The 24768-nt window shown below is 39.5% G+C and overlaps 1 protein-coding gene across 12 annotated transcripts in view; it reads left to right on the forward strand.

Moving 5' to 3' along the window:
- Positions 1-24768, forward strand: part of STAT4 (signal transducer and activator of transcription 4) — a 114031-nt gene that overhangs the window by 21309 nt on the left and 67954 nt on the right. For 8 of the 12 annotated variants that reach the window (XM_058710975.1, XM_058710994.1, XM_058710984.1 and 5 more), the window contains 2 exons: positions 3919-4047; positions 5336-5480. In XM_058710975.1, the coding sequence (XP_058566958.1) occupies positions 3920-4047; positions 5336-5480 (273 nt within the window). In that variant the 5' untranslated portion in view covers position 3919. The other 4 variants (XM_058710915.1, XM_058710943.1, XM_058710960.1 and 1 more) reach the window with 4 other exon arrangements.

The following is a 24768-nucleotide window of genomic DNA, read 5'->3' on the forward strand; positions in this document are numbered from 1 at the left end:
GAATCAACGCTGAATCAATACAGAAATAGGAGAGGTTAATCTAGGGAGCAGAACAGACTAGTCTGCCTCAGATCTCAGGCTTCTGGGTAGGGAGTAGGGGGAGGAGGAGGGGGAGGGGAGTTTCCGGATAGGTTGGGACCAAACTGTACAGCACTTCGAGTACCAAGAATTTGGACTTTTTCCTAAAGGCAGTGACTGCTTCCCCAGAGCAAACCAGACTTTGCTCCTTAGCTTATTGGAATACCCTCAATTAGGCACTTTCTTCGGGTGCAGACAGAGTAGTAGAAGCTCCCAGAAACTGCCCAGGAAGCAAGCAGCCAAGACCAGGCCTACTTGATCAGAGTAGAGTGATGTAGAGAGTATGACTTTGGAGTTGACTGACTTTTTGTGTATGAGGGAGGGAGAGGGGCAGTGAATTTAAAGCACCTGATAATGTCACCTGGGAGAGGAGCATCCGGGGCAGTGCACAAGTGTGATGGCTGGTCCAGGAGTGAGGAAGCAGGCCTTTTACTTTGGTGTATTGCTGTAGGCTCAGGCATGAGCAAACCGAGTCATTCTTTCTGCCTTGTTCGGTCTTTCTGTCTTTATTTGCCTGAACGTTCATAGAACTCGTGTGTGCTGAGGGTTACCATCTAGCCTGGAGAAGATGAAATAAAAAGACCACCAAGGAGGGAATGGAACCCCTGGCCTCTTATCCAGGCTCAGAAGCTAACTCATTGAATAACTCCTGTCACCTCTCTGGGCCTCAGTCTCTCCAGATATGAAAGAGGTGTTAGAATCAGATGAGACCAAAGCTCCCTCCAGCTCTGTGATTCTAGAATAGGCCCATGTCACAAAGGGAGAAAAGCATACCACGGTGACCAGGAACAGGGCTACCTGGCAAGTGGGAAGGAGAATCCTGGACTAGTGACGGCAGGCATGAGTGGCCCACACAGGAGCTGGCCCAAACCTTTGGGTGAGGTTGTCTTCTTCCTAGTGAGCAGACCCTGCTGGAATTGGAGCACAGTGAAGTCTAGGAGTTTGATATTTCAGTCCTGGCACCCCTTCCATCCCAGGGGCTGGCTCACCAGGGTGAGTGTGAAGCCTCAAAGGAGGAAACCAGGAAGCCAGGAATTTAGCTCCAGACAAGTCTGCAGGGGTCTCAGATGTATGGGACCCCCCTGAGGAAAATGAATGCGCGTAACTCCACCTACTCATTCACCTCCCGACACCCTCAGACCACCTGCAGTCGCAGGAATGATGGCGGGCAGGGGAGGGGGGGGGGGGATAAAGAGAAGGCGCCCTACAGAGGGGCTCCAGCCTGATTGTTTCTGTTCTTTAGCATTTCTAGAATAGAGAGTGGGTGGGAACCGACTCAAGTAAAGTCCCAGAGACTCTACCACTGACGCACAGGAAGGCCTCAAGTGGGAGGAGAAATGCAAATCCCCTACTGACAATGGCGTCAGCGGCTTTGTCCTGGGGACTGTGAGGGGCGATTCTGACTTTGGACTTTGGCACCGCCTGGGGCCTGGGCTGAGAGAGCCAGGTAAGTAGGCAGATCACACCTCGGAGTTGCTTCTCCGGAGGAGCGCGGGTCAGGAAATGCTTATGCAGAATGCCGCCGGGGCTGTGCACTTGGTGGTGTGACAGTTCACTTCACTTTAACTGGTGTGAGGATGGGTTCTTCTGAACAGCGTCCGACTCCACGAGGCAAAGATGCGCTCCCGCGCAGGTCTGTGCGCGAGACTCGGGAGCTCAGCCCGCACATCTGCACGGCGGGAGGGACCGTGGTGGCTGATGCGGAGGTGTGTCCTCGCGGAGTGCTGAAAGTGAGCCCCCCTTCTCTTTCTTAACCAGCTTCTCTGCGCTATAATGTCTGACATTAGACTGAGTACACGGGTTTCAGAGAAAAGTCTGGAGCTAGGCTGGCCAGTGGCTGTGGCTTTGCTGAGAGGGGGTATTTTCGGACATGTCATCTCCTTTGCAAGCTATGTGTCATGGAGCCAGCGTGGCACTATTAGCCCCCAGACAGCGCGACGAAATGCCCCTTTATCTAGGGCCAGACATTCAAGAGAATCGAGAGGCGCTCAGTTTTCAAAAGAAATGTTCTATAGTTTTCTTGTGATGGGAGACTTAGCGCTTAGAGAGTGAAAGCAAAGGAGGGGAGAATGAGTAAAGGCATTTCTAGAGGCTGCAACAGAGAAGAGGGTCCTCGGACCACACACCTTATCCTTCCCTTCTTCAGCCCTTCAGGTTCAGCTGAACCCTTAAGTTCAGCTCTCAGGAAGGTGGACCCGGGTCCTAGGAGTAATTTTTCTGACTTTGGGGTCAGTTCAGTCCAGTTAATTCTTAGTTAGAAAACAGATTGTAATGGCATTTTCAGCTCATGTGCTCTCACCATTAACTAGAATAAAACAGGGATGTAGCAGGACAATGGCACTGTGGCATGGGACCAAACATCCCAGTTTTGTGTGGTGTGTGTATATATGCCCAGCATCTGCAAAGACAACCTCAGATCCGTCCTTAAGAGCTGTGCATCTTAGGCAGGGGTCATTTTGCCTACTTGTTCCTCAGATGTTTGTCATTTTTAAAGTTGGGGTCAAACTTACTATCCACCTTCCTATTCATGACAAAATCAGGATTGCCACTCACTCTGCATTTAACAAGCACTTACTGAGCCCCCACAACGTGCCTACAACTGTGTGTGTAAAGGTCTTCAAGACACAAAGTGATATGAAAATAAAACATTATTTCTTTTGCCAGTTTCTTTTAGAAAAACATTCTTCTATACATTTAGATCAGGGAATCTGAATTTGAATTGTTCCATTTGAAACCTGAGGAATATGTGTATGAAATACATGAAATTTATTATTGTGACCTTCTGTGAGCAAAAGGAAAACTTACCTACAAGATAGGCCGAAATATTATGGTGGTTAATCATGTAAAAGTTTTGTTCCTTGATCTAAAATTGCCGATAAAACAATCAGAACTTTTGACTTTGGAGCAAGTAAAGTACTATAACTTCAAGACGTCATATTAATCTCCCTGAGTTAGGAAATGTCTAAAGCTTCTAAACTGGCCAGCGTAGGATAACATAGGGAAACATACTTTTGTTTTGTGACGGGCTGCCACATACATCTCAAGTGTGGTTTCTTCCTCCTTAAATAACCTGAGGGTTTAACCACTGTCAGTGGTACATCAGAGGTGAATTAAAAGTAGACCTTAAAAGCTCTGCCCATTCATAGTGTATCATCAAACAGAGAAATATAAATATGCATTGGTTCACAGATATTTTGAACTGGAAGAATTAGAGCCCATGAAAATGCATACATGAAGCTCTTCATAAAAGCTAAGACCAAATTTGATCAGAAGTCTGGGAATAGGAAGCTGACTCTGGAAGCCAGACAAATCTGAAATAAAAGAAAAAGGACTGGGCAGTCCGACACGCAGGAAGCTTTTATTGGGTACTCCTCATATAGAAAGCCCTAAGAAGGTCTTTGAAGGTGCAGTTAAGTATGTTATTTGCCTCAGGCTGCTCAAAGTCAAGAGTGCAGAGGGAGCAAGTGAGCTTGCTGAGAACACAGATTTGCAGGACAGAATGGGGGTAAGGTGAGGAGTGTTGACAGGGAATGAAATCTTTCTGGAGAAAGTTCTGGAGTTCCTGTTAGAGCAAAGCAGGACATGGTTTGGGAAAAGAGAAAGAATCCTGTTCCGTGCATTAGGGATGACTTGGGAAAAAGCTGAGAATTGCTTTTATCTTTGGATTGAAAGCATTTTCTCTTTACTGTTTTCTTAAATAAGGTGACTATGAAAGAAAATTTTTTCACCGGTTACTTAACTAATGGACAACATCGTCTTTGTCTGAAATCTAAGGGGGAAAAAACACATGTACCACAGTTACTAACATTTGTAAACTTTAATTTTACCCTTCATTTATAGCATGTCTCAGTGGAATCAAGTCCAACAATTAGAAATCAAATTTTTGGAGCAAGTAGATCAATTCTACGATGACAACTTTCCTATGGAAATTCGACATCTGTTGGCTCAGTGGATTGAAAATCAAGACTGGTAGGACCAAACATTATTGTATTTTCCCTAGAGGTTGATATACAAATGCCTTATGCCATATCCATGTGGAGTTATTCTATGATCTTTTTTTGACTGAGTAGATGCATATTTTTCATCAAGGATTTGGAAAGCTTCCTCTGAGGAGGAAAATCATCATCTTTTCTGGTTTCATCTGTTGTAGATGAAAATTTAAGGCTTCTAGTGCATTGGGTTTTTTGGTAAGCCCAATCCCAGTAATTCCTAACTATTAAACGGCCAAGAAATAAAACTATTGTTTACATCAATTTTCAACACAAACTCCATGTAAATAATTATTTTTTATTATGTTTTACAATCATTCTTTAAAGCTCTGTTTACCTTGTACAGTTAATTTTTTTTTTGCTTTGAATAGTTCTCTTTTTTATTGTGAGAAAATATACATGACATTTACCATTTTAACCATTTGTAGGTATACAATTTAGTGGCATTCGGTATACTTATGTGGCTGTACAACAATCACCACCATCCATCTCCAGAACTTTTTCATCTTCCCTAACTGAAACTCTGTCCTCATTAAACAACTACTCTTCATTCTCTGTAGCCCAGACTTATCAACCACCATTCTATTTTCTGTCTCTCTGAATATACTACTCTAGGTACTTTATGTAAGTGTAATTGCACAATATTTGTCCTTTCGTGGCTGATGTATGTCATGTCACATGTTTTTTCAAGGTTCATTCATGTAGCATATATCAGAATTTCCTTCTCTTTTTAAGGCTGAATAACATTCTGTTATAAATATAAGCCACATTTTGTTGGGTTATTCATCTGTCAACCAACATTTGAGTTGTTTCTACCTTTTGGCTATTGTGGCTAAAGCTGATGCAAACACTGATGTACAAATATCCGTTCAAATTCCTGCTTTCAATTCTTTTGGGTATCTACCCAGAAGCGGAATTGCTATATGTAATTTATGCTTATGTTTTGAAAAATCTCCATCCTGCTTTCCATTTCCACCAGCAATGTGCAAGGGCCCCAGTTTCTCCACATCCCCAACACTTGTTATTTTGGGTTTTCAATAATAGCCATCCATTTAATAGGTATGAAATGGTAGCTCACATTTTGATTTGCATCTCCCAATGATTAGTGATGTTGAGTATACTTGGATGTGTAAAATTTAAGTTTTAAAAGCTTTTAAATGCTTATCACTGTGGAATACATTTATCTCTCTTTAAAACTAGTATGGTAAAGAAGTAGACATTTTACTGGACGTTGTTTCCTGCTGACTAATAACACTTTTGTTTTTTAGGGAGGTGGCTTCCAACAATGAAACCATGGCAACAATTCTTCTTCAAAACTTGTTAATACAACTGGATGAACAGTTAGGTCGCGTTTCCAAAGAGAAAAATCTGCTCTTGATACACAATCTAAAAAGAATTAGGAAAGTCCTCCAGGTGAGAATGCATTCTACTTTTTCAAAAATATTTGGATTTCTGTGTCTTAAATTCAGTTAAAAAAAATATATGTACCCTTATAATATTATTTTCAATTCAGATTTAAGAGGGAAAATTTGAATTCTCTTACCATTTTACATTTTAACTAATGTGTGTTTTTCATGAAATTCTGAATCTGAAATACACTCTAAGTGGGAGGGTGTGTGTGATTTGCATGTGACTATTTACTAGTTATGTTCAAATGTGACACTCCCCGGAACAAGGATTTGAAAGACAGTAGGTTCATGGCTCTCCCCCAGTCCTCCCTTGCCTTTTTCTCTTATGTAACAATTTAGTTACTATTGTTTTCATTTATAGATAGAGGTATCATGGTTGTATGTATCTTTTCAGATTTGGTTCAAATCTCACCTCCTTCAAAAGCATTCCTTGGTACTCTCTAGCCCCTATCTCTGGCTTTCTAGCCTCTAGCTCTCCAAAGGCTCACCCAGGCAAATATGTGTTTGTCTTCTCCCCAAAACTGTGGAGTTTAGTATTCACCTTTGAATTCCCAGTGCCCATCACAAGACTGGATATATAGCAGGTGTGTACTATTTGTTGATTAAAGGTATGAATGAATGAAGAGAGTGAAACAGGGATCTAAAGAATTAAAGGCAGGCTAATACTGAGTTAAACCCAGAGGTGCTAACACACATAACAAACTCTTAATGTGAACTGCTGTAATATTTTCTGAGTGTCTATACAATGTATTAAACAACATGAAAAATGCATGTGCTGTTTTTCAGTGAGGCATTCTTAAAATCCCAAAGTTCCGATGAATACGTTTTTAGAAAATTTCATCTAGGCTATAAGAAAAATGTGCTGGAAGTTATTAACGCTTGTAGGAAGGGCATATACATTGTTTTTCCTATTGTTTGGATTGCACTGAGCCATTTTTGCCCTTGTAATGCCCTACAAATTTGCAAGACACTCGGCCTAGGTAGGAAAATAGCTTGTTGCCAACAAAACAGGATTTGCCACAGCATAAAGCAAACAATCTCTTACAGAGATAAGACAGTTAACCTTGGCTTCATTAGCTTAGTGCTGTAATCAATAAGCCTAAAACAGAGGTGGGCATACCATTACCCACAAGTCAAATGTGGTCACTGCTTCTTTAGAGAGGCCATGACTAAGAATGGTTGTTACATTTTTAAGTGGTTGACAAAGAATTAAAAATATTAATAAGTTTGTGACATGGAAATTCTGTGAAATTCAAATTTTTATATTTTAGTGGAAATAGCCATGCTCATTCATTTACATATTGACTATGGCTGCTTTTGCACTGCAGTGGCACTGTTGAGCAGTTGTGACAGAGTGACCCCTAAAGCCTAAAATCAAAATGTGTATGTGTAGTGTGTGTGTGTGTGTGTGTGTGTGTGTGTGTGTGTGTATCAATAACATTTATCTGGTCTAGAAGCAAAGGTCCTACAGGTCACTTTGCTAGAGGGACATAGATGGATAAAATGGTTGAGGCATGGTCTTTGGAAATTCTGAAATTTGAAATTCTCAAAATGTGACCTTGGGCAATCACTTAATCTTTCTGAATTCTCACATCTTTTCATGTAAATGAGTATGATCTTTATTTACTTTTTGGGATTGTAAAGAATATGGGAGTTTTTATTCCGGCAAAATAAATAGGCTTCCAATAAAGGATTTTTGTTGTTGGTAGAAAAAGAACAGGATTTTCTTGGTGTAAATGAAGAGTAAATTTAAAGGCCATCTTTTTTGGAGGGTGGAGATAAGATTTCAAGGGAATTCAAGAACCTGCAATAACTCCCGTTCACATTTCAACTCAAGCACAAACTCTTCTGCGTATGTCACTGGCCTTCCAGCATCTTCTCTCTGTAGACCCTTCCCAACAAACTGCTCCAAGCTCCTCAACATTCCTGTCTCAGAAGAATAAATCTTCTCCTTGTTCCTAAACACACCAAACTCACTCTTGACAGACTCGGAGCCTTCGCTCATGACTATGCCATGGCCAGGAATGCAAAACCATCCCTCTTACTGCAGGCCAGTTTCCAGTGGTTCCTGGAGGACCTATGGACGTCCCAGTGCACCAAGGAAATCTTCACCACCTTAGCCCTTATTCTCATCCTTCATGGAGCACAGGTGGCAAGATAACCAGCATCTCTTCTGTGCTGGATGTGCCTAAGCAGGTCACAAGCTCTTTGAAGTAAAAGCCTGACCTCCTTTTTTGGCCTCTCTTCTCCCTCTGGTACCCACTGCGGTTCTACTACAAACTAGGAACTCAAAAAACAGTTGGGTTGGTTAAGATATTTTGAATTGACAAAACACTTGCTCTTTCCTTCCTTTTATAAGTGATACTTATTGGGTATTTGCATTAATTCAGAATACAGTAAAAAATAGCAATAAAGGGGCGCCTGGGTGGCGCAGTCGGTTAAGCGTCCGACTTCAGCCAGGTCACGATCTCGCGGTCCGTGAGTTCGAGCCCCGCGTCGGGCTCTGGGCTGATGGCTCGGAGCCTGGAGCCTGTTTCCGATTCTGTGTCTCCCTCTCTCTCTGCCCCTCCCCCGTTCATGCTCTGTCTCTCTCTGTCCCAAAAATAAATAAAAAACGTTGAAAAAAAAAAAAAATTTTTAAAAATAGCAATAAAGAACATTGTCAACTATGGTTGTAGACTTAAACCTGCATTTAATGTTTCTTTCTAATGTATCACATTCCCACTATGGTTTCTTTTTTGTTTTTGTTTTTGACAAGTCTTTTTGAGAGAACAATATCCCCTGCTTCCCCAAGAATTAAAAGAGAAAAAAACCTCCTATCAAAACACTGTTGACACTGTGCTTATCTGGTTTGAACATTTTCATCCCCTGATATTTCAAATACAATCCGTTTAAACAATTATAGCAAAAAAGCACAGATGATACAGTTCCAGGAGAATTAAACAAGTATGAGGCAGATTTATTTTAGTTCTTTACAGAGCAGCTGAGGTCTCCAGTTTCCATATTTTAATTTCCTCTGAGATGGGAAGCAGTTGAACACTGATGTCCAGCTCACCTTAGCCCCTTTAGCGGGAAAGCAGTTTCAGGTCAAAGCCAGGAGCAAGGACTGTCCCAGGTTGCATCTTGACTCTGTGACTTACTTGCTGCATGGCCCAGGGCAAGAAGTTTACACTCTCTGGCCTCAGTTTCTCAGTAGTGTGAGCAGAATCACACTGGTACGGACCCCAGGGGTATTAGAAGCGTTAAAAAAATTGTAAAGAATGTGGTAAGGTCAGGATTTGCTAAAAACAAATACCTGCCTTAGATATTTCAAGAATGCTTCACTATGTTCTTGGGCCTTTTTTTTTTTTTTTTAGACTTTTTTTAGAGCAGTTTTGGGTTTACAGAAAAGTTGAGCAGAAAGTACATACTCCCTCTCTACCTGCCTCTCCCCATTTCCCCTATTATAACATCTTGGATTGGTGTAGTACACTTAGTACATTTGATGAACCTATTGTGATATGTTACTATTAACTTACGGTCCGAGATTACGTGAGGGTTTGCTTTTTATGTTGTCCAGTTCTATGGTTTTGACAAATGCATAATGCCATGTATCCACCATTTCAGTTTTACTGTCCTAAAATCTCTGCTCTATTAGTTCATCCTTCCCTCCCTTATCCCGAACCCCTGGAAATCACTGATCTTTTTTTTAGAGTTATTTATTTATTTATTTTGAGAGAAACGGAGACAGCATGAGCCTGGGAGGGGCAGAGAGAGAGGGAGAGAGAGAGAATCCCAAGCAGGCTCTACACTGTCAGTACAGAGCCCGACACAGGGCTCAAACTCACGAAATCGTGAGATCATGACCTGAGCCAAAACTGAGAGTCAGACACTTAACCAACTGAGCCACCCAGGCGCCTCAACCACCGATCTTTTAAATTTTTCTCTAGTTATGCATTTTCCAGAATGTCATATAGTTGGAATCATACAGTATATAGACTCTTCAGATAGGCTTCTTTCACTTAGTAATGTGCTTTTAAGTTTCCTCCATGTCTTTCTGTAGTTTGATAGCTCATTTCTTTTTATTGCTGAATGATATTCCCTTGTATGGATATACTATAGTTTGTTGATCCAATTTTGGCGATTACAAATAAAACTGATATTAACATTCATGTGCAAATTTTTGTGTGGGCATGAGTTCTCAACGCATTTGGGTAAATACCTAGAAGCTTGATTGCTGGATCTTTGTTCTCGGGCTGTCTCCCGCAGGGCTCTTTTCCTTATTCATCTCCCTCACTGTGTCTTTTTCTGGGACATTTATTTCTCACAGTTCTGGAGGCAAGGAAGTTTAAGGGGCCAGCAGATTCAGTGTCTGATTCAGCTTCCTGGTTCAGAGGCTGCTGTCTTTTCCCTGGGCCTCACATGGTGCAAGTGAGGAGGGAACTCTCTGGCTTTTTGTAATGTTTATTCATTTATTTTAAGAGAGAGAGAGAGAGAGAGAGAGCAAGTAGGGGGAGAAGCACAAAGAGGGAGACAGAGAACCCCAAGCAGGTTCCTTGCTGTCAGCACTGAGGCTGATGCTTAACCAACGGAACCACCCAGGCACGCCTAGGTTTTCTTTTATTAAGGTGCTAATTCTATCATGAGGGCTCTGCCCTTATGAACTAATCACCTCCCAAAGGCTCCACCTCCTAACAGCCTCACATTAGGGGTTAGGAATTCAACATACGAATTTGGGAAGACACAAATAATCTACAACAACCTTCTGAGGCACCTGGGTGACTCAGTCAGTTGAGCATCCAACCTCAGCTCAGGTCATGATCTCACAGTTTGTGAGTTTGAGCCCCGCATGGAGCTCTGTACTACCAGCTCAGAGCCTGGAGCCTGCTTCGGATTCTGTGTCTCCCTCTCTTTCTGCCCCTCCCCTGCTCACACTCTGTCTCTCTCTCCCTCTCAAAAATAAATAAACATGAAAAAAAAATGCAAGGTGCTTACAACAGTGCCTGACATATAGCTATAACAACCTTCCTCTCTGTCTCCTTCAGAATGACATTTTAAAAAATTTAAATGGTGCATATTTGTTATAAAAAATTGAAGTAGTACAGGAAAAAAATGCAAAAAAAATAGGAAATAATTCAAAATCCACTGCCTACATTTAACTATATTAATATTTGATGAGTGTCATTCCAGATGTCTATACATACATATGTGGATAAAAGGCCTGGTGGTTACCAGAATCTTGGAAGTCTCCTGTGCCCCCTCTGTAACTCCACTTTGCTCTCTCTCCATCCAGAGTAACCACTAAATCTAAATTTTGCACTTGTCAGTCTCTTCCTTTTTGTTATGGTTTAACCACATAGGTCAGCGTCCCTAGACAACATAATATATGTTTCCAAGTTACTGAACCTTACATAAATGTGATCAAGTGTATTTATTCTTCATAATTTTCCTTCTTCACTTAACATGGTTCCTAAGATCCATCCATGTTGATGTGTGTCACAGTAGTTTATTCGTTTTCATTGCTATGTAGTATTCCATTGTGTGAATATATCACAGTTTATCCATTTTACTATTGATGAACGTTTGGGTTTTTTCTATTCACTATTCACTCTTCACTATTTCAAACAATGTTGGTCTGAATATTCTTGTGTGTGCTCTTTGGTGCTTGAAATGTGCATGAAACTCTCTAGGATAGATAACTAGTAGTGGCACGGCTGAATCACAGAGTATACACATCTTTAATTGCACTATAATGCCAGAATTGTTTTCCAAAATGGTGATACTGGTTTACACTCTCCCAACAGAGTAAGAGTTCTGGCTCCATATCGTTGTACATACTTGTAGTGGTCATATACCACATATCAATCTGGTGGTGTATCCCTCTTATTTCTTCAGCTTATTTTTTTGTTCTTTTCTAACTTTTTATTCAAGTGCTTTATTTATGTTGAAACTTTCTTTTTTTTTTCTTATAAATGAATTTAACTCTATACCTTTTTGAGAGGTACTTTTTATATACTTTCATATGTAGTGCTTTTACTGTTCATATTGAAATAGTTCATAATTTAAGTATGGACTTATAATTTCTAAATGAACTTAAAAAACCACCCCACTAAAAATATATAGAAATACTAGATAAAATATAACAGACTTTTTAAAAAAGCTTTTTAACATTTATTAATTTTTGAGAGACAGAGATAGAGCATGATTGGGGTAGGGACAGAGAGAGAGGGAGACACAGAATCTGAAGCAGGCTCCAGGCTCTGAGCTATCAGCACAGAGCCCGATGTGGGGCTTGAACCCACAAACTGTGAGTTCATGACCTGAGCTGAAGTTGGATGCTTAACTTACTGAGCCACCTAGTTGCCCCAAATATAACAGGCTTTTAATTGCATAGGCAAGCTTATCACATTAAAAGAAATTCTAGAATCAAAAAAAAAAAATTTAACTATAAAACATCGCTGTAAATAGGAACTACACTGGGTACTATAATACATTCTTGGATTCTTAAAATTCAGATTCCCAAGCATGTAGGACATCAGAAAGAGAAGTTCCGAAAAGTAGCAAGAGAGAACAAATATATTACCTACACAGAAATGAGAGATAACCTAAAAGCCCAATTTAAAACAGAAATGAAAGAAGAGTAGAATAATTTCTTCACAGAGCTGAAGTACAATACCCACCAACTTAAAATTCTATACCCAGCTAAGTTATTATACAAATTTAAAAGTTCACCATGCAGATACTACTAATGGAAATTAAACACAGATGTTAAGCATGCATGGTAAAATTTCAAAAGTACCACGACAACGAATGAAAATAGAGTGCAGAAGAAATTGAAGGAATAAAAAAATAAATATTTAGAATCTGTAAAAAAAAAAATTGAAAGCACAAAATGAAATATCAGAAAAAAATCCAAATAATGTCTGTTAAATGTACAAAACTCATCAATTATTAGAGAAATTGTGAATTTTACAGGATTCATCTAAAAATATGAAATAACTAAAGATGATGAGATCAAATAGGTGTGCTGGGGCTGTTTTGTAGAGAAGTTTGGGGATCTTGACCAAGAGTCTTAGTCTTATTCTGAATGAAATGGGAATCCATTGGCAAGTTTGAACGGGGGTGTAACATGAATTAGTCTCTGTTTTAAAAAGCTCACTCTGGCTGCTAAATGAACTGTTCTGAGTCAAGAGGAAGTTGGAGAGACCTATTAGAAAATTCATTGATTTTTTTTTTAATCAACATATTGAAATCTTTTTCTATTATGGTGGGTTTATCACCACTTGTAAACTTCAGAAGCTTTGGCTTTATGTATTTGTTAATATGCTGTGAGGAGCCTAGATATAAGGCAATATTGGTGGACTAAACTTTAAAAAAACAATTTAAAATACCTTTCTTTGATCCACTTACCATTTTTCATCTTGAAATTTTATGGTGTGGTTTTCTTTTTGTTGCCATTTGGTAACCAGTAAATGAATTCATCTCTTCCTTTTCATACTTCCTACCTCACTTTGTACCGGGGTATGCCTTTTATAAATATTCTATGACAATCTTATTATTTGGTCAATGCATATTGAATGAGTTCTTACTGTGTTACCAATCCCATTTCAAGCACTAGGGATGCTATTGGAGGAAGTCATGAAGCTTATAGTCTAAACAATTCACACCTCCTATGTTTTGTTTTTTAACTTACAGGAGCTTCCATGGGCCTTCCTCAAAAATGAGTGTTAGCGAGGTAAGGGAAAGAAGGCATCAGCAATCTTGTCTGATGATAGAAAAAATGTGTTCAGGGTTTTGGCGTTAACTCTGTGGTTAGTAATCCCACCACCCACAGAGCATTTTTCACCCACCAGGAGAACGATTCTGTTAGTGAGAGTTTTAAACCCTGTGGGTGAGGGAGTGCTTACAAGTGTAACCCACACCTCACAAGTTCTATTCTTTGCATCATGGTGGCCTCTTTCTCAGAGGGTTTCTCATGCGGGTTTGCCCCAACAAAAATATGCGCTGGAGCTAAAAGCTCCTCGAAAGTTGAGTAGATGGTGGGTTCCTTCTTGCCTAGTCTGCAGAAGTCCTATTGTGGGCCTGAGGATCAGGTGCAGTGAGATTTTTAACATGACAAGGTGGAGGATTCAAAACATTTTTGCAATATAAAGGGAGGGAAAAAAAGCCACTTTAACTACGGGTCCACTCTGAATTTGCCAGATCTTCCCCTTTAACGCATGCTGCTTTCTTAGTTCACTCCTCTTCCTTCCCGTCTGTAGACCACATATAAAGAGAAGGGAAGGGAAGGGGTGACCTCAACCTATGACCTGAAAACAACCCTGTATCGCCACTTTGTGTTAACTCTGAAAGAGCTGAGTGGAGGGTTCAGTCCTTCACATCACCTTGCAGCTCATGAGCTACACAGCCTGTTTGTCATTCACTCCACAGTTATTTCCCCAAGTACCACCCCCACACACAACACACACACCCTAAATCTGCTTTCATCTGAGATAATGGCCGGATGCTGGTATCACAATGCTTCTATTTCATAGGTTCAGAGACCTGCCTATTGTGCTGTTTAAAATATTTTTTTAATGTATATTTTATTTTTGAGAGAGAATGTTAACAGGAGAGGGGCAGGGAGGGGGACAGAGGATCGGAAGTGGACTCTGCAGTGAGAGCAGAGACTCCAACGTGGGGCTTGAACTCACAAGCTGTGAGATCATGACCTGAGCCGAAGTTGGACACTTAGCTGACAGAGCCACCCAGGCACCCCTGCCTATTGTGCTATTTAAGATGGCACATGAATTACTTGTCAAGATTTTGTTTGCTGCATAATTTGGGATAGTCACCAGAAGGTGTGCTTTGCCATTCCTTGCCCTGTGCACATCAACACTAACCTGGAATCCAGTGTGATCAACTCAAGATCCCACCCACCTGAAGTTTCAGTCTTGAAGCGTTTTGTCTATATTCCTCCAAACCTTTCTCTTATCTTATCCAAGGTTGCTTGGATTGTTCTCCTTTCTTACTGTCTTTTCTAACAGTTTATCGCATGAGTCCATTGTGATTTGTCTTTTCTCTGAATTCTGATTCTCTTTGAAGTTTATACCAGAGTCCAGAGCTTCTTTATGCAATAATTATTTTGTGTCCAAATGGCGATTTGGATAGGGGCACTTGTACCCCAATGTTTATAGCAGCACTCTCAACAATAGCCAAATGATGGAAAGAGCCTAAATGTCCATCAACTGATGAATGGATAAAGAAATTGTGGTTTATATACACAATGGAATACTACGTGGCAATGAGAAAGAATGAAATATGGCCTTTTGTAGCAACGTGGATGGAACTGGAGAGTGTGATGTTAAGTGAAATAAGCCATACAGAGAAAGACAGATACCATATGGTTTCACTCTTATGTGGATCCTGAGAAACTTAGCAGAAACCCATGGGGGAAGGGAAGGAAAAAAAAAAAAGAGGTTAGAGTGGGAGAGAGCCAAAGCATAAGAGACTCTTAAAAACTGAGAACAGGGGCGCCTGGGTGGCGCAGTCGGTTAAGCGTCCGACTTCAGCCAGGTCACGATCTCGCGGTCTGTGAGTTCGAGCCCCGCGTCAGGCTCTGGGCTGAGGGCTCGGAGCCTGGAGCCTGTTTCCGATTCTGTGTCTCCCTCTCTCTCTGCCCCTCCCCCGTTCATGCTCTGTCTCTCTCTGTCCCAAAAAAAATAAATTTAAAAAAAAAAAAAAAAAACAAAAACTGAGAACAAACTGAGGGTTGATGGGGGGTGGGAGGGAGGGAGGGGAGGGTGGGGGACGGGTATTGAGGAGGGCACCTTTTGGGATGAGCACTGGGTGTTGTATGGAAACCAATTTGACAATAAATTTCATATATTGAAATAAATAAATAAATAAACATTAAAAAATTAAAAAAACAACAACAACAAATGACGATTTGGATTTTTTAAAGTAGGGCTCATATAATTTGCTTTGGGCTATACTGGGTATCTACTCCATAGATATTTGTTGACTGAATATGGGTTTCATCATATGGATTTTAACATCAGGCTCTATTGAGCATACAAGGTGAAAAGGACATAGATAAACCCCTGATGTTCAAAAAGCTTGCAATTTAAAATGGAGACAAAAGTGCAAATGTTTATGATGTGGTGGGGTAAGCACCATGGTAGAAGTATATACAATCATAATTGTCAGAACTGGAAGCATTTGAGCTGATTTTGGAAGGATGATTTAGGACTGTGAAGAGAAGGGAAGTAAGGGAGTCATGTACAGAGAAGAAAAGCAAGAGTGGGAACATAGTAAGAGAATGCCTATCTTGCAAACAATCTAGACACCTAAAGCATTAAAATGGGGTTCTATGAGGATCTTGAATGCCATGCTAGGCAGTTTGGACTTTGGCAATGGGGAGCGATCGATAGTTTTTAAGCCAAAGTGTGGCGTGAATATGTGTTTTTATTGAAAACCTATCCAGAGCTAGTTTTCTCTGTAGGACAACCTGCCCCTTATTTGCTATAGGCAAAGGAATATTAGAAAATTCTAAGGTTGAAATTTTTTTCTTTCCTCATTCCACCCACTATATTCCCTCTCCTTAAATTATTTGAATTTAGAGAACTGAGCCAGAAATTGAATACATTTTAATTTTCTTAACACAAAACTAGCTGTAGGGCACTGAAGGAAAAAAAAAAACCCTCAACTATTCATATGATGGAAAGTCAGGTCCAACTCTTGGTTTGGGAAACAGGAAGCCCACATAATCTGCCCAGGAACCAACATGGAAACTCCACACATCCTGATGTGGCCTCTGAACCTGTTGGCCTGACAGACTATAGCAGAAGCTTATAGAGGGGCTGTCAACCCCAGAGCGACACCACTGAGACACCCACGCCATTGGGAAAGTGAGTAGAGACACAGATGTTAGTTGAAAAAGAGGATATGAAGATGTTTAGAGTCCATGTTGACTTTAGTATCCATTGGTTTCATTTGCTAGGAGAGTCATGGTGGTTGCAAAGAAAAAATTGAGCAGATATTCACCTTAAAAGTAGGAGAATTGTGTCATTCTGCCAGTAGTTTTTCCTTTTTAAATGTTTTCTATTTTAGTTGTCCCTATCATATGAAGAAGAAGGCCTATAGGAAAGCTGTCAGTACTGATCCGAATCCGTTGTGATCTGGAAGCTTTCCAAAAAGATACTTAACCAAAACCAAGACAGTTCATAAGACTTGTTACCTTAAACATTTGCTTTCAAAACGCTTTTATGTACATTTTGTGGAAGTTGGTTTAATAAACAAAAGCATAAAAATTGGAGCAAAACCAAATCCACCTGTCAACAAGTTAGAAACCAGTTGTCATCTAGAAACTAATTTCTGTTTATATTTAAAATTGTGGTTTGACTGAATCATGATCAAGTAGATATCTGAACTCAGTAGATAACTCATTTCAGTACATAGGCATTGAGTGACTGCCTTTAACTGATCCAAATCACATTAAGGGCATCCATTTTAACTTATCAATGAGATGTTCAGGATTGGGAAAGAAGTTGCCTTTCTCACCAAGCCACCAGGCACCCACCAAACTTGTCTTACTTACTTTCTCCAGAGATGACCAAAGGACAAAAGATTTGCCCAGTTGAAACCTCTCTCTCCCCTCTACTTCTCCCAAAAAATGAGGATCTGGAGACCAGTACTTGGCACACAGTTGATCTTCAATGCTCTATTACCATAATTCTCTGATTGGTTACTTTGGCGGGGAACATAGATCTCACTGCCACTGCTGAGTGAGTTCCTACGTGTACAATGAGGTGCTAATGTGGTACAAGTAGCCAACAAGTATGTTGGTGGCTGAAAAACGAGACGACCCTTTTATCTATCTGTTTTCAAGAAGGTTCCTCTTTTCTATCATCTAATCTGTGATCTCTGTCTCAGTAGAAAGATACAGAGGTGAGAAACAGAAGTGGCTAGCTGCCTTTCATACTTACCGGGTTCTCATAACTCACCTCATATCTGTCAGGATTTATTTTGGAAAAACTTAATATTCATTGGTTTTCTGTAGCTCAGCACATCATCAGCTCCTCACATCTTCTTAGATTCTTGTATTTCTTTTCCTGAACAATAACAAGCCTTCCTAGAGAAAAAGATAGAGATAGAGACAGAGACTTGACAGGAACAATGTGGAGGATAGTGTGGCTTAGGTGAAAACAGGGGCATGGAGACCTATTTGGACATAATTGCAATAGTTAAAGGGAAAGGAAATTGGATGCTGGGCAGTGACAATGAGAATGGGGGATAATGTGCTGCAATTGTGAGGTAATTTGGTAAAAGTTTGGGCATGTGATGAGTGAATAGATATGAAATGTGCAAGAGCGAGAAATAAGAGATGACTGAGGGTTTTTGTTTGGGTTACTATGTGGATGTTGATACACAATGAAGATTAGGTTTGGGGAAGGAAGTGGGCTAGCAAGATGAGTTTGATCAGTTCTAAGTGGAATGCAGTAGGAAGTTAATGGGAGGTAACTGGAACTATTACGTCTACATACTTAACTGTCTCTTCCACAAGACTGAGAGCTCCTTGAGCACATTCGTCTTTGCATCTCCAGTGCTTAACACAGAGCCCAGCACATACTAGGGCTCAGTGTCTTGTTTAATAAATGAAGAGTTAAGCTGACATTACAAATGTGATCAATGCCTTTTTTTCAATGAGTATCCCTAACTAAATGGAACAAATGCCATGTCATTATTGTAATTTAGAGCACATCAGTGAAATTCAGATGATGAGATTTTCTTGTTGAAATCAGAACTTCCTAAAAATACTTTTCTTAATTTTTTAGATACTTTTAGGCTATATGGATTTTTAGATACTTTTAGACTACATGGCTCATCTGCAAGCTTTGTCAAATTGTTGCAAATCTCCAAAAAGTTTTCCATTATATTTATTGAAAAAAAACCCCTGCATATAAGTGGTCCCAAGCAGTTCAAACCCATGTGTTCAAAGGTCAACTATACATTTATTCAGGTCTTCCGTGTTCTTCAATGCTGTTTTTAAATCCTCCCCATAAAATTATAGCATATCTTTCTTTAAATTTATCCCTAGAGATATATAAACCCCTATGTTTATTGCAGAATTATTTACAAATAGCCAAACTATAGAAGCAACCCAAATGTGCATCAATAAATGTATGGGTAAAGATGTGGTATTTGTGCATATATATATATATATATATATATATATATAAAATGTATATATATATATGCATATATATATGCCATACTATATACACACAATGGAATATTATTCAGCCATAAAAAAAGAATGAAGTCTTGCCATTTGCAACAGCATAGATGGAGCTAGAGAGTATGATGCTAAGTGAAATAAACCAGTCAGAGAAAGACAAATGCCATATGATTTCACTCTTAGGTGGAATTTAAGAAGCAAAATAAACAAAGGGGAAAAAAAGAGAGAGAGAAACCAAAAAACAGACTCTTAACTATAGAGAACAAATACACGGTTATCAGAGAGGAGGTGAGGGGGGATGGGTAAAATAGGTGAAGGCGATTAGGAGTGCACTTGTCTGGGGCGCCTGGGTGGCGCAGTCGGTTAAGCGTCCGACTTCAGCCAGGTCACGATCTCGCGGTCTGTGAGTTCGAGCCCCGCGTCAGGCTCTGGGCTGATGGCTCGGAGCCTGGAGCCTGTTTCCGATTCTGTGTCTCCCTCTCTCTCTGCCCCTCCCCCGTTCATGCTCTGTCTCTCTCTGTCCCAAAAATAAATAAAAAACGTTGAAAAAAAAAAAAATTTTAAAAAAGGAGTGCACTTGTCTTCATGAGCACCAAGCAATGCACGGAACTGTTGTATTCCTATATTGTACACCTGAAACTAATCTAGCACTGTATGTTAACTACACTGTAATTAAAAAAAAAAAAAAAAACTTGGTAATTTGGGTCAAAAGGTAGAAACTTCCTATAGAATAAATTAATAAATATGAATTATTATAAAATAAACAAGTCATGGTAATGTAAAAAAAACCCTAGATTTTTGTTACACATTATTGATATTTTGAGTGGTATTTTTTTCTATTACATTCTTTTATGTGATTACTGGTAGTCTGTGGGAATACTACTGATGTTTGAATACAAATCTTTCTGAACTGTCTTATTGATTCCAACTTAGTGCAGATTCTCTTTTATTTTCTCCAGAGGATCATATCTGCAAATAAGGAAAGACTTAGCTCTCTTCCAAGTTTTATGCTTATTTCTTTTTCTTCTCTTATCAGTTAAGAATTTCATTCCTATATCAAAGTGAAGCAGTCATAACAGATGAAATGTTTTATTAAGATAATGCTTGCTGTAAGTTTATGATGTTAAGGAAATTCCCTTATAATCCTGGTTTACAGAGGTTTTTAGAAATTTTGATGACTACCACATTTTATCCAATGAATTTTCTGCACCTATTAAGATAATTCTATACTTATCTCCTTTAATCCACACTTAGGTGTGTGACACAGATTTTTCTTATCTTGAACCATTGTTATGTTCCTGAGATAAACTTTTTGGTTTTTTCATTCTGCCGAATGATTTGCTAATATTCTCTATAAGATTCTCATCTACTTGCAAATATATCCTTTTCTTTTACGGTCCTTGTCTCGTTCTGATTTCAAGGTTATACCAACTTTATAAAATGAGTTGGAACTGTTACCTCTTCTCTTGTGCTCCGAAGCCGAGTTCCCAGATGGGATACAAACACACAGTCTAGTTTTCTAATTTTGTATATTATATATATATATTTTTTAAATTGTGTATATTTAAGGTGTACAACACGGTGATTTGATATACTTGCACGTAATGAAATGAGATACTACAGTCAAGGTAATTAACATATCATTTCCTTATATATTGCCAGTTTTATGTGATAAGAGCACCTGAGATCTGCTCTCTCAGCATATTTCCAATATTCAGTACAGTATTATTAATTATAGTCATCATACTGCCCATTCAATCTCTAAGCTTAATCATCCTACATAACTGCAACTTTGTACCCTTTGACCCAAGTCTCCCGTTCCACATTACCCCTGCCTGTCTCTGGTAACCACATGAAACACTCATTTATTTAGGTCTTTACTTTCTCTCAGCAAGGTTTTCCAGTGTTCTTATATAGGTCTTTCACATCTTATGGATGTACTGTAATTTAATCAGTCCTGCAGAAATGGGCCTTTAGTTTCTCGCTCTTGCTCTATTTCATCTTTGTAAGCACAACGAAATTTAAAACCTCACATCTAACTTTTGTTTGTCATGTTTAAGTGCTATAATTGGTATTTAACACCACTCATTCTCCCCTCCTGCATTCTCATCTACAAGCAAGAAGTCAAAGAGCAAAGAAGCCCCTCCTCTGCCCCCCGCCTCAGTGTCCGATCTTTTGGGTTTTAAAACCACAGCTGAACCACCTCAATCTGTTTCCTGTTATTTAAAATCTCTAGGGAAAGGTATTGCATGAACAGACTTCAGAGCCTTTCCAAAGCCTTACCAACATGGTCATCAGAAAAAGTCTCTTTTGTCACTGTGCTGTTAATTATACCCATTTTCCCATTGTTCACTTATCAGCAATTGAAAGAATTTATCAGTGAATGGAAGAACATCTGCTTCTCATTTCTAAAAACTAGTTCTTTGTGCATTAGAAAACAGAAACTGTATTTGGGGGACTATCAATTTCCCATGTCTGTAGCTGTCTATAACTCTTTTTAGCTCCACATATAGGTCCTGATTTCCAATCTTGCCAATGAATTAACAAGCATGTGCTTGTTGGTAAACTGCTCTACATAAGTCCTTTTAATAAGCATGTGAACCACATTGGTTTCAGGTCTCCTCCCAGAGGTAGCCAACTTTCATATGTTATTGAGCCTCAAACCACACAAATCCATTTAGATGGTTTATCTGAGTTCCTTAGGTTATATCTTTTTGCTAATGCAGTTTAATATCATACCAATAGATCTTTAAATAACTTTATTTCTTATTACAAAGATGATATGTATCCAATAAAGGAAGTTCAGAAAATCAAAAATAAATAAAAAGGAAAACTTTCATCTGTAATCCCATCTTTAAAAATTCATTTGCAATCCCATCCCACTGTTAACATTTTTGTATATTTCCTGCTGATATTTCTACATATATATATGCTTTATATATATATATATATATATATATATATATATATATATGTATGTATATATACATATATATATATATTCTTTTACTGTTTTTATTTATTTTGAGGGAGAGCACAAGCATGGGAGAGGAAGAAAGAGAGGGAGAGAGGGAGAATCCCGAGCAGGCTCCACACTGTCAGCACAGAGCCCATCACAGGGCTTGATTCTATGCCCCTGGGATCATGACCTGAACTGAGTTGGATCCTTAGGGCACCTGGGTGGCTCAGTCAGTCAAGCATGGACTCTTGGTTTTGGCTCAGGTCATGATCTTACGGTTTCTTGAGTTAGATCCCTGTGTTGGGCTCCGCATTGGGCTCTGTGCTGGCAGTGGAGAGGATGCTTGGAATTCTTTCTCTTTCCCTCTCTCTCTGCCCTTCCCCTATTCGCACTATCTCTGTCTCTCTCAAATAAATAAATAAACTTAAAAAAAACAAGAGTTGGACCCTTAACCAACAAAGCCACCCACATGCCCCTACTTACATCTATATTTTAACTATTTTAAAAATTATTATTGTTTTACTTACCTCTTCCCTAAGCTTAATGCATTTACTTAAATGATCAACCAACCATGGGACGGCATTCTATGCCATTAATATTCTTTTTCAGCATCATTTGTATTCACCTATTAATTGGGCATTTATTAATTTTTCCTGCTCTTCACCAATATAAACAAATGAAGTGCACATATCTATTGTTAAAAGCTCATTCATATTTATGATTATTCTGTTAGGACAGTGGGTCTTAACTCCATGCATCAAAATCACTTGTAGAGTTGTTTTTAATATAGATACCAACTGTTGACATGAATGTAAACTGGCATGTTAATGAGGATAACACTAGTTACTCTATTAAACAACAGATAATAGGATTTTATTTATCTTGCACATAACAGTCTAATGTTTGGCTATCCCGTGGATAAGAAGACCTTATTCTTTTCCTTTTCATTGTGATTCAAGGGCCCAAGTTCCTTCCATAGAGTGGCTCAGCTGTTCCAAAGGGGACTGGATGTCTTCATAGCTAGGAGATAAAGAGAAAGAGCATGAAGTCACAGCCATATCTGGGATCCCTCAGCCTAGAAATGACACACTGTCTCTGCTTTCCACTAGGAAGAACTAGTTGTGTGCCTCCTGAACCATGCAAGGAATGCTAAGAAATGTAATCTATGAATGGGCTGCCACTTGCCCTGCTAAGGACTTACTGCCTCCTACCAGAGAGGAAGAAGGAGTTTTAGTGGACAGTTAGGTATGGCTGCTACTTTGGCAAAACCAGCTTGCAAAGTAATTTGTCAGTATCCAAAAAGTTTAATGTGACTCAGTAGTTCCATTTCTGAATATTTTTCCTACAGAAATTCTCACACAGGTAAAGAGAAGGACATCCATACAAGAATGTTCATTGTTTCTGTTATTTATAACAACAAATGGCTAAATACATTGAATTATTTCAGTGTATGTGATAACTATTATGATATTAGATCTGTATATCTTGAAATGTAAGGATGACATTACATCCTTGAAATGTAAGGATGTATGTTATCGAATGGAAAAACATAGAAAAATATGCCCAGTCTGATTACACACAGGGAGTGAGGGGAGAAAGTGGAAGATGATAGGGGCTCTCACCAATTTTTTTAAAAATATTTTGTTTATTTTTGAGAGAGAGCCAGAGGGGAAGTGTAGAGAGGGAGGGGACAGAGGATCCGAAGCAGGCTCCTCGCTGACAGCAGAGAGCCAGATGTGGGGCTTGAACTCACAAACCGCAAGATCATGACCTGAGCCAAAGTCGGACGCTCAACCAACTGAGCCATCCAAGTGCCCCTCTCACCAATTTTTTAAACTTTTTTATTACTTGAAATTTGAAAAATAAGCCCAAATTACATCAGCATTTTGAAAACCCAGATTCCCAGACCTCACCCCAAATCTATGGAATCAGAATCTCCAAGGGATGGGACCCAGAAATTTGTAGTTCATAAGAGCTTCACAAGTGATTTTGATAAATTGCCAAGGTTGAGACTACAGCCTTAGGATAAATTTCTAAAAGTGGAATTACTATGTCAAAGAGTATGAAAAATGTTAAGGCTTTGATAAGAATTGCCAAATTGTCCTTTCATAATGTACCAATTCACATTCCCACCAGCAGTGTGTAAAAGCTCATTCCATCATCAGCACTGAGTGGTGCAAAGTGTTTTAATCTTTGCCAGTTTGATAAATGAAAAATGGTATATCTGATTTATTTGGACATAAGCGCTGGTTTGTTGCATTTGGTTCTCTTTAGGGGACATTCTGTCCCATCTGTCTTTCTCTTGAACTGGGTAGATTCATCCCCCTAAGTTAATGTTTCATTATAAAAATCACTTTGGGAACTCGTTAAAAATGTAGATTTTTGAGCACCCCCCCCCCCCCCACACACACACACACACACTTCCAATTCTAATTGATCAAGTCCAGGATAGGGTTTGGGAATATGGACAGGAGAGATAGGGTCAGAGACTTTACAAAGGACAGGTGCATCCCAGGCAGGAGCATCAGAAGAAAAGGGAACAACGGTAGATTTAGAATATGAGTATTTCATATCCCTAGAATAGACCCTTTGCTTCTGACTTGCTGTCCCCTCTTCCCAGGACAGCTCTTCTGGCCTCCTAGCATCCACCAAGCTCCAGCCCTAGTCCTTTCTACTTGTCATTAAAATTCACATCGATTTCTTTCCCTCTGCACTCCTACGGCCCTCGATGTCCAAACAGCTCATCCTGACACTTAATCACACGCTGCAATTACTTTAGATAGATGAGAATCGACTTACAGTAATAAAGATATAGTCTAATGAAAGCTGGAGAAGTATTATTTCAGGACAAAAAGAAATGCCCCAGGATAGCCTGGAAAATAATCCTGCAATAAATTACTTTTGTGTTGACACTAAATTAGAAACAGTGGCAACTCTATAGAAGGTGAAATTTGAAGTCACACAGCCTTAAAGAATTAGAAACGAGTGCTGCTCTGTCAAAGCAGAGGTCTCTTTTTATCTTCCAAAATGGCAAAGATTAAAAATCCTTGCTACCACTCAGGGATGGCTGTGGACTGAGCAACCCAAGTGGTTCTTATGATCAGACAAGTTTGGAAAAGAGTACCTCTCCACCTA

The sequence above is a fragment of the Neofelis nebulosa genome, chromosome 2, assembly GCF_028018385.1.
Source record: "Neofelis nebulosa isolate mNeoNeb1 chromosome 2, mNeoNeb1.pri, whole genome shotgun sequence".
Classification (NCBI taxonomy): domain Eukaryota; kingdom Metazoa; phylum Chordata; class Mammalia; order Carnivora; family Felidae; genus Neofelis; species Neofelis nebulosa.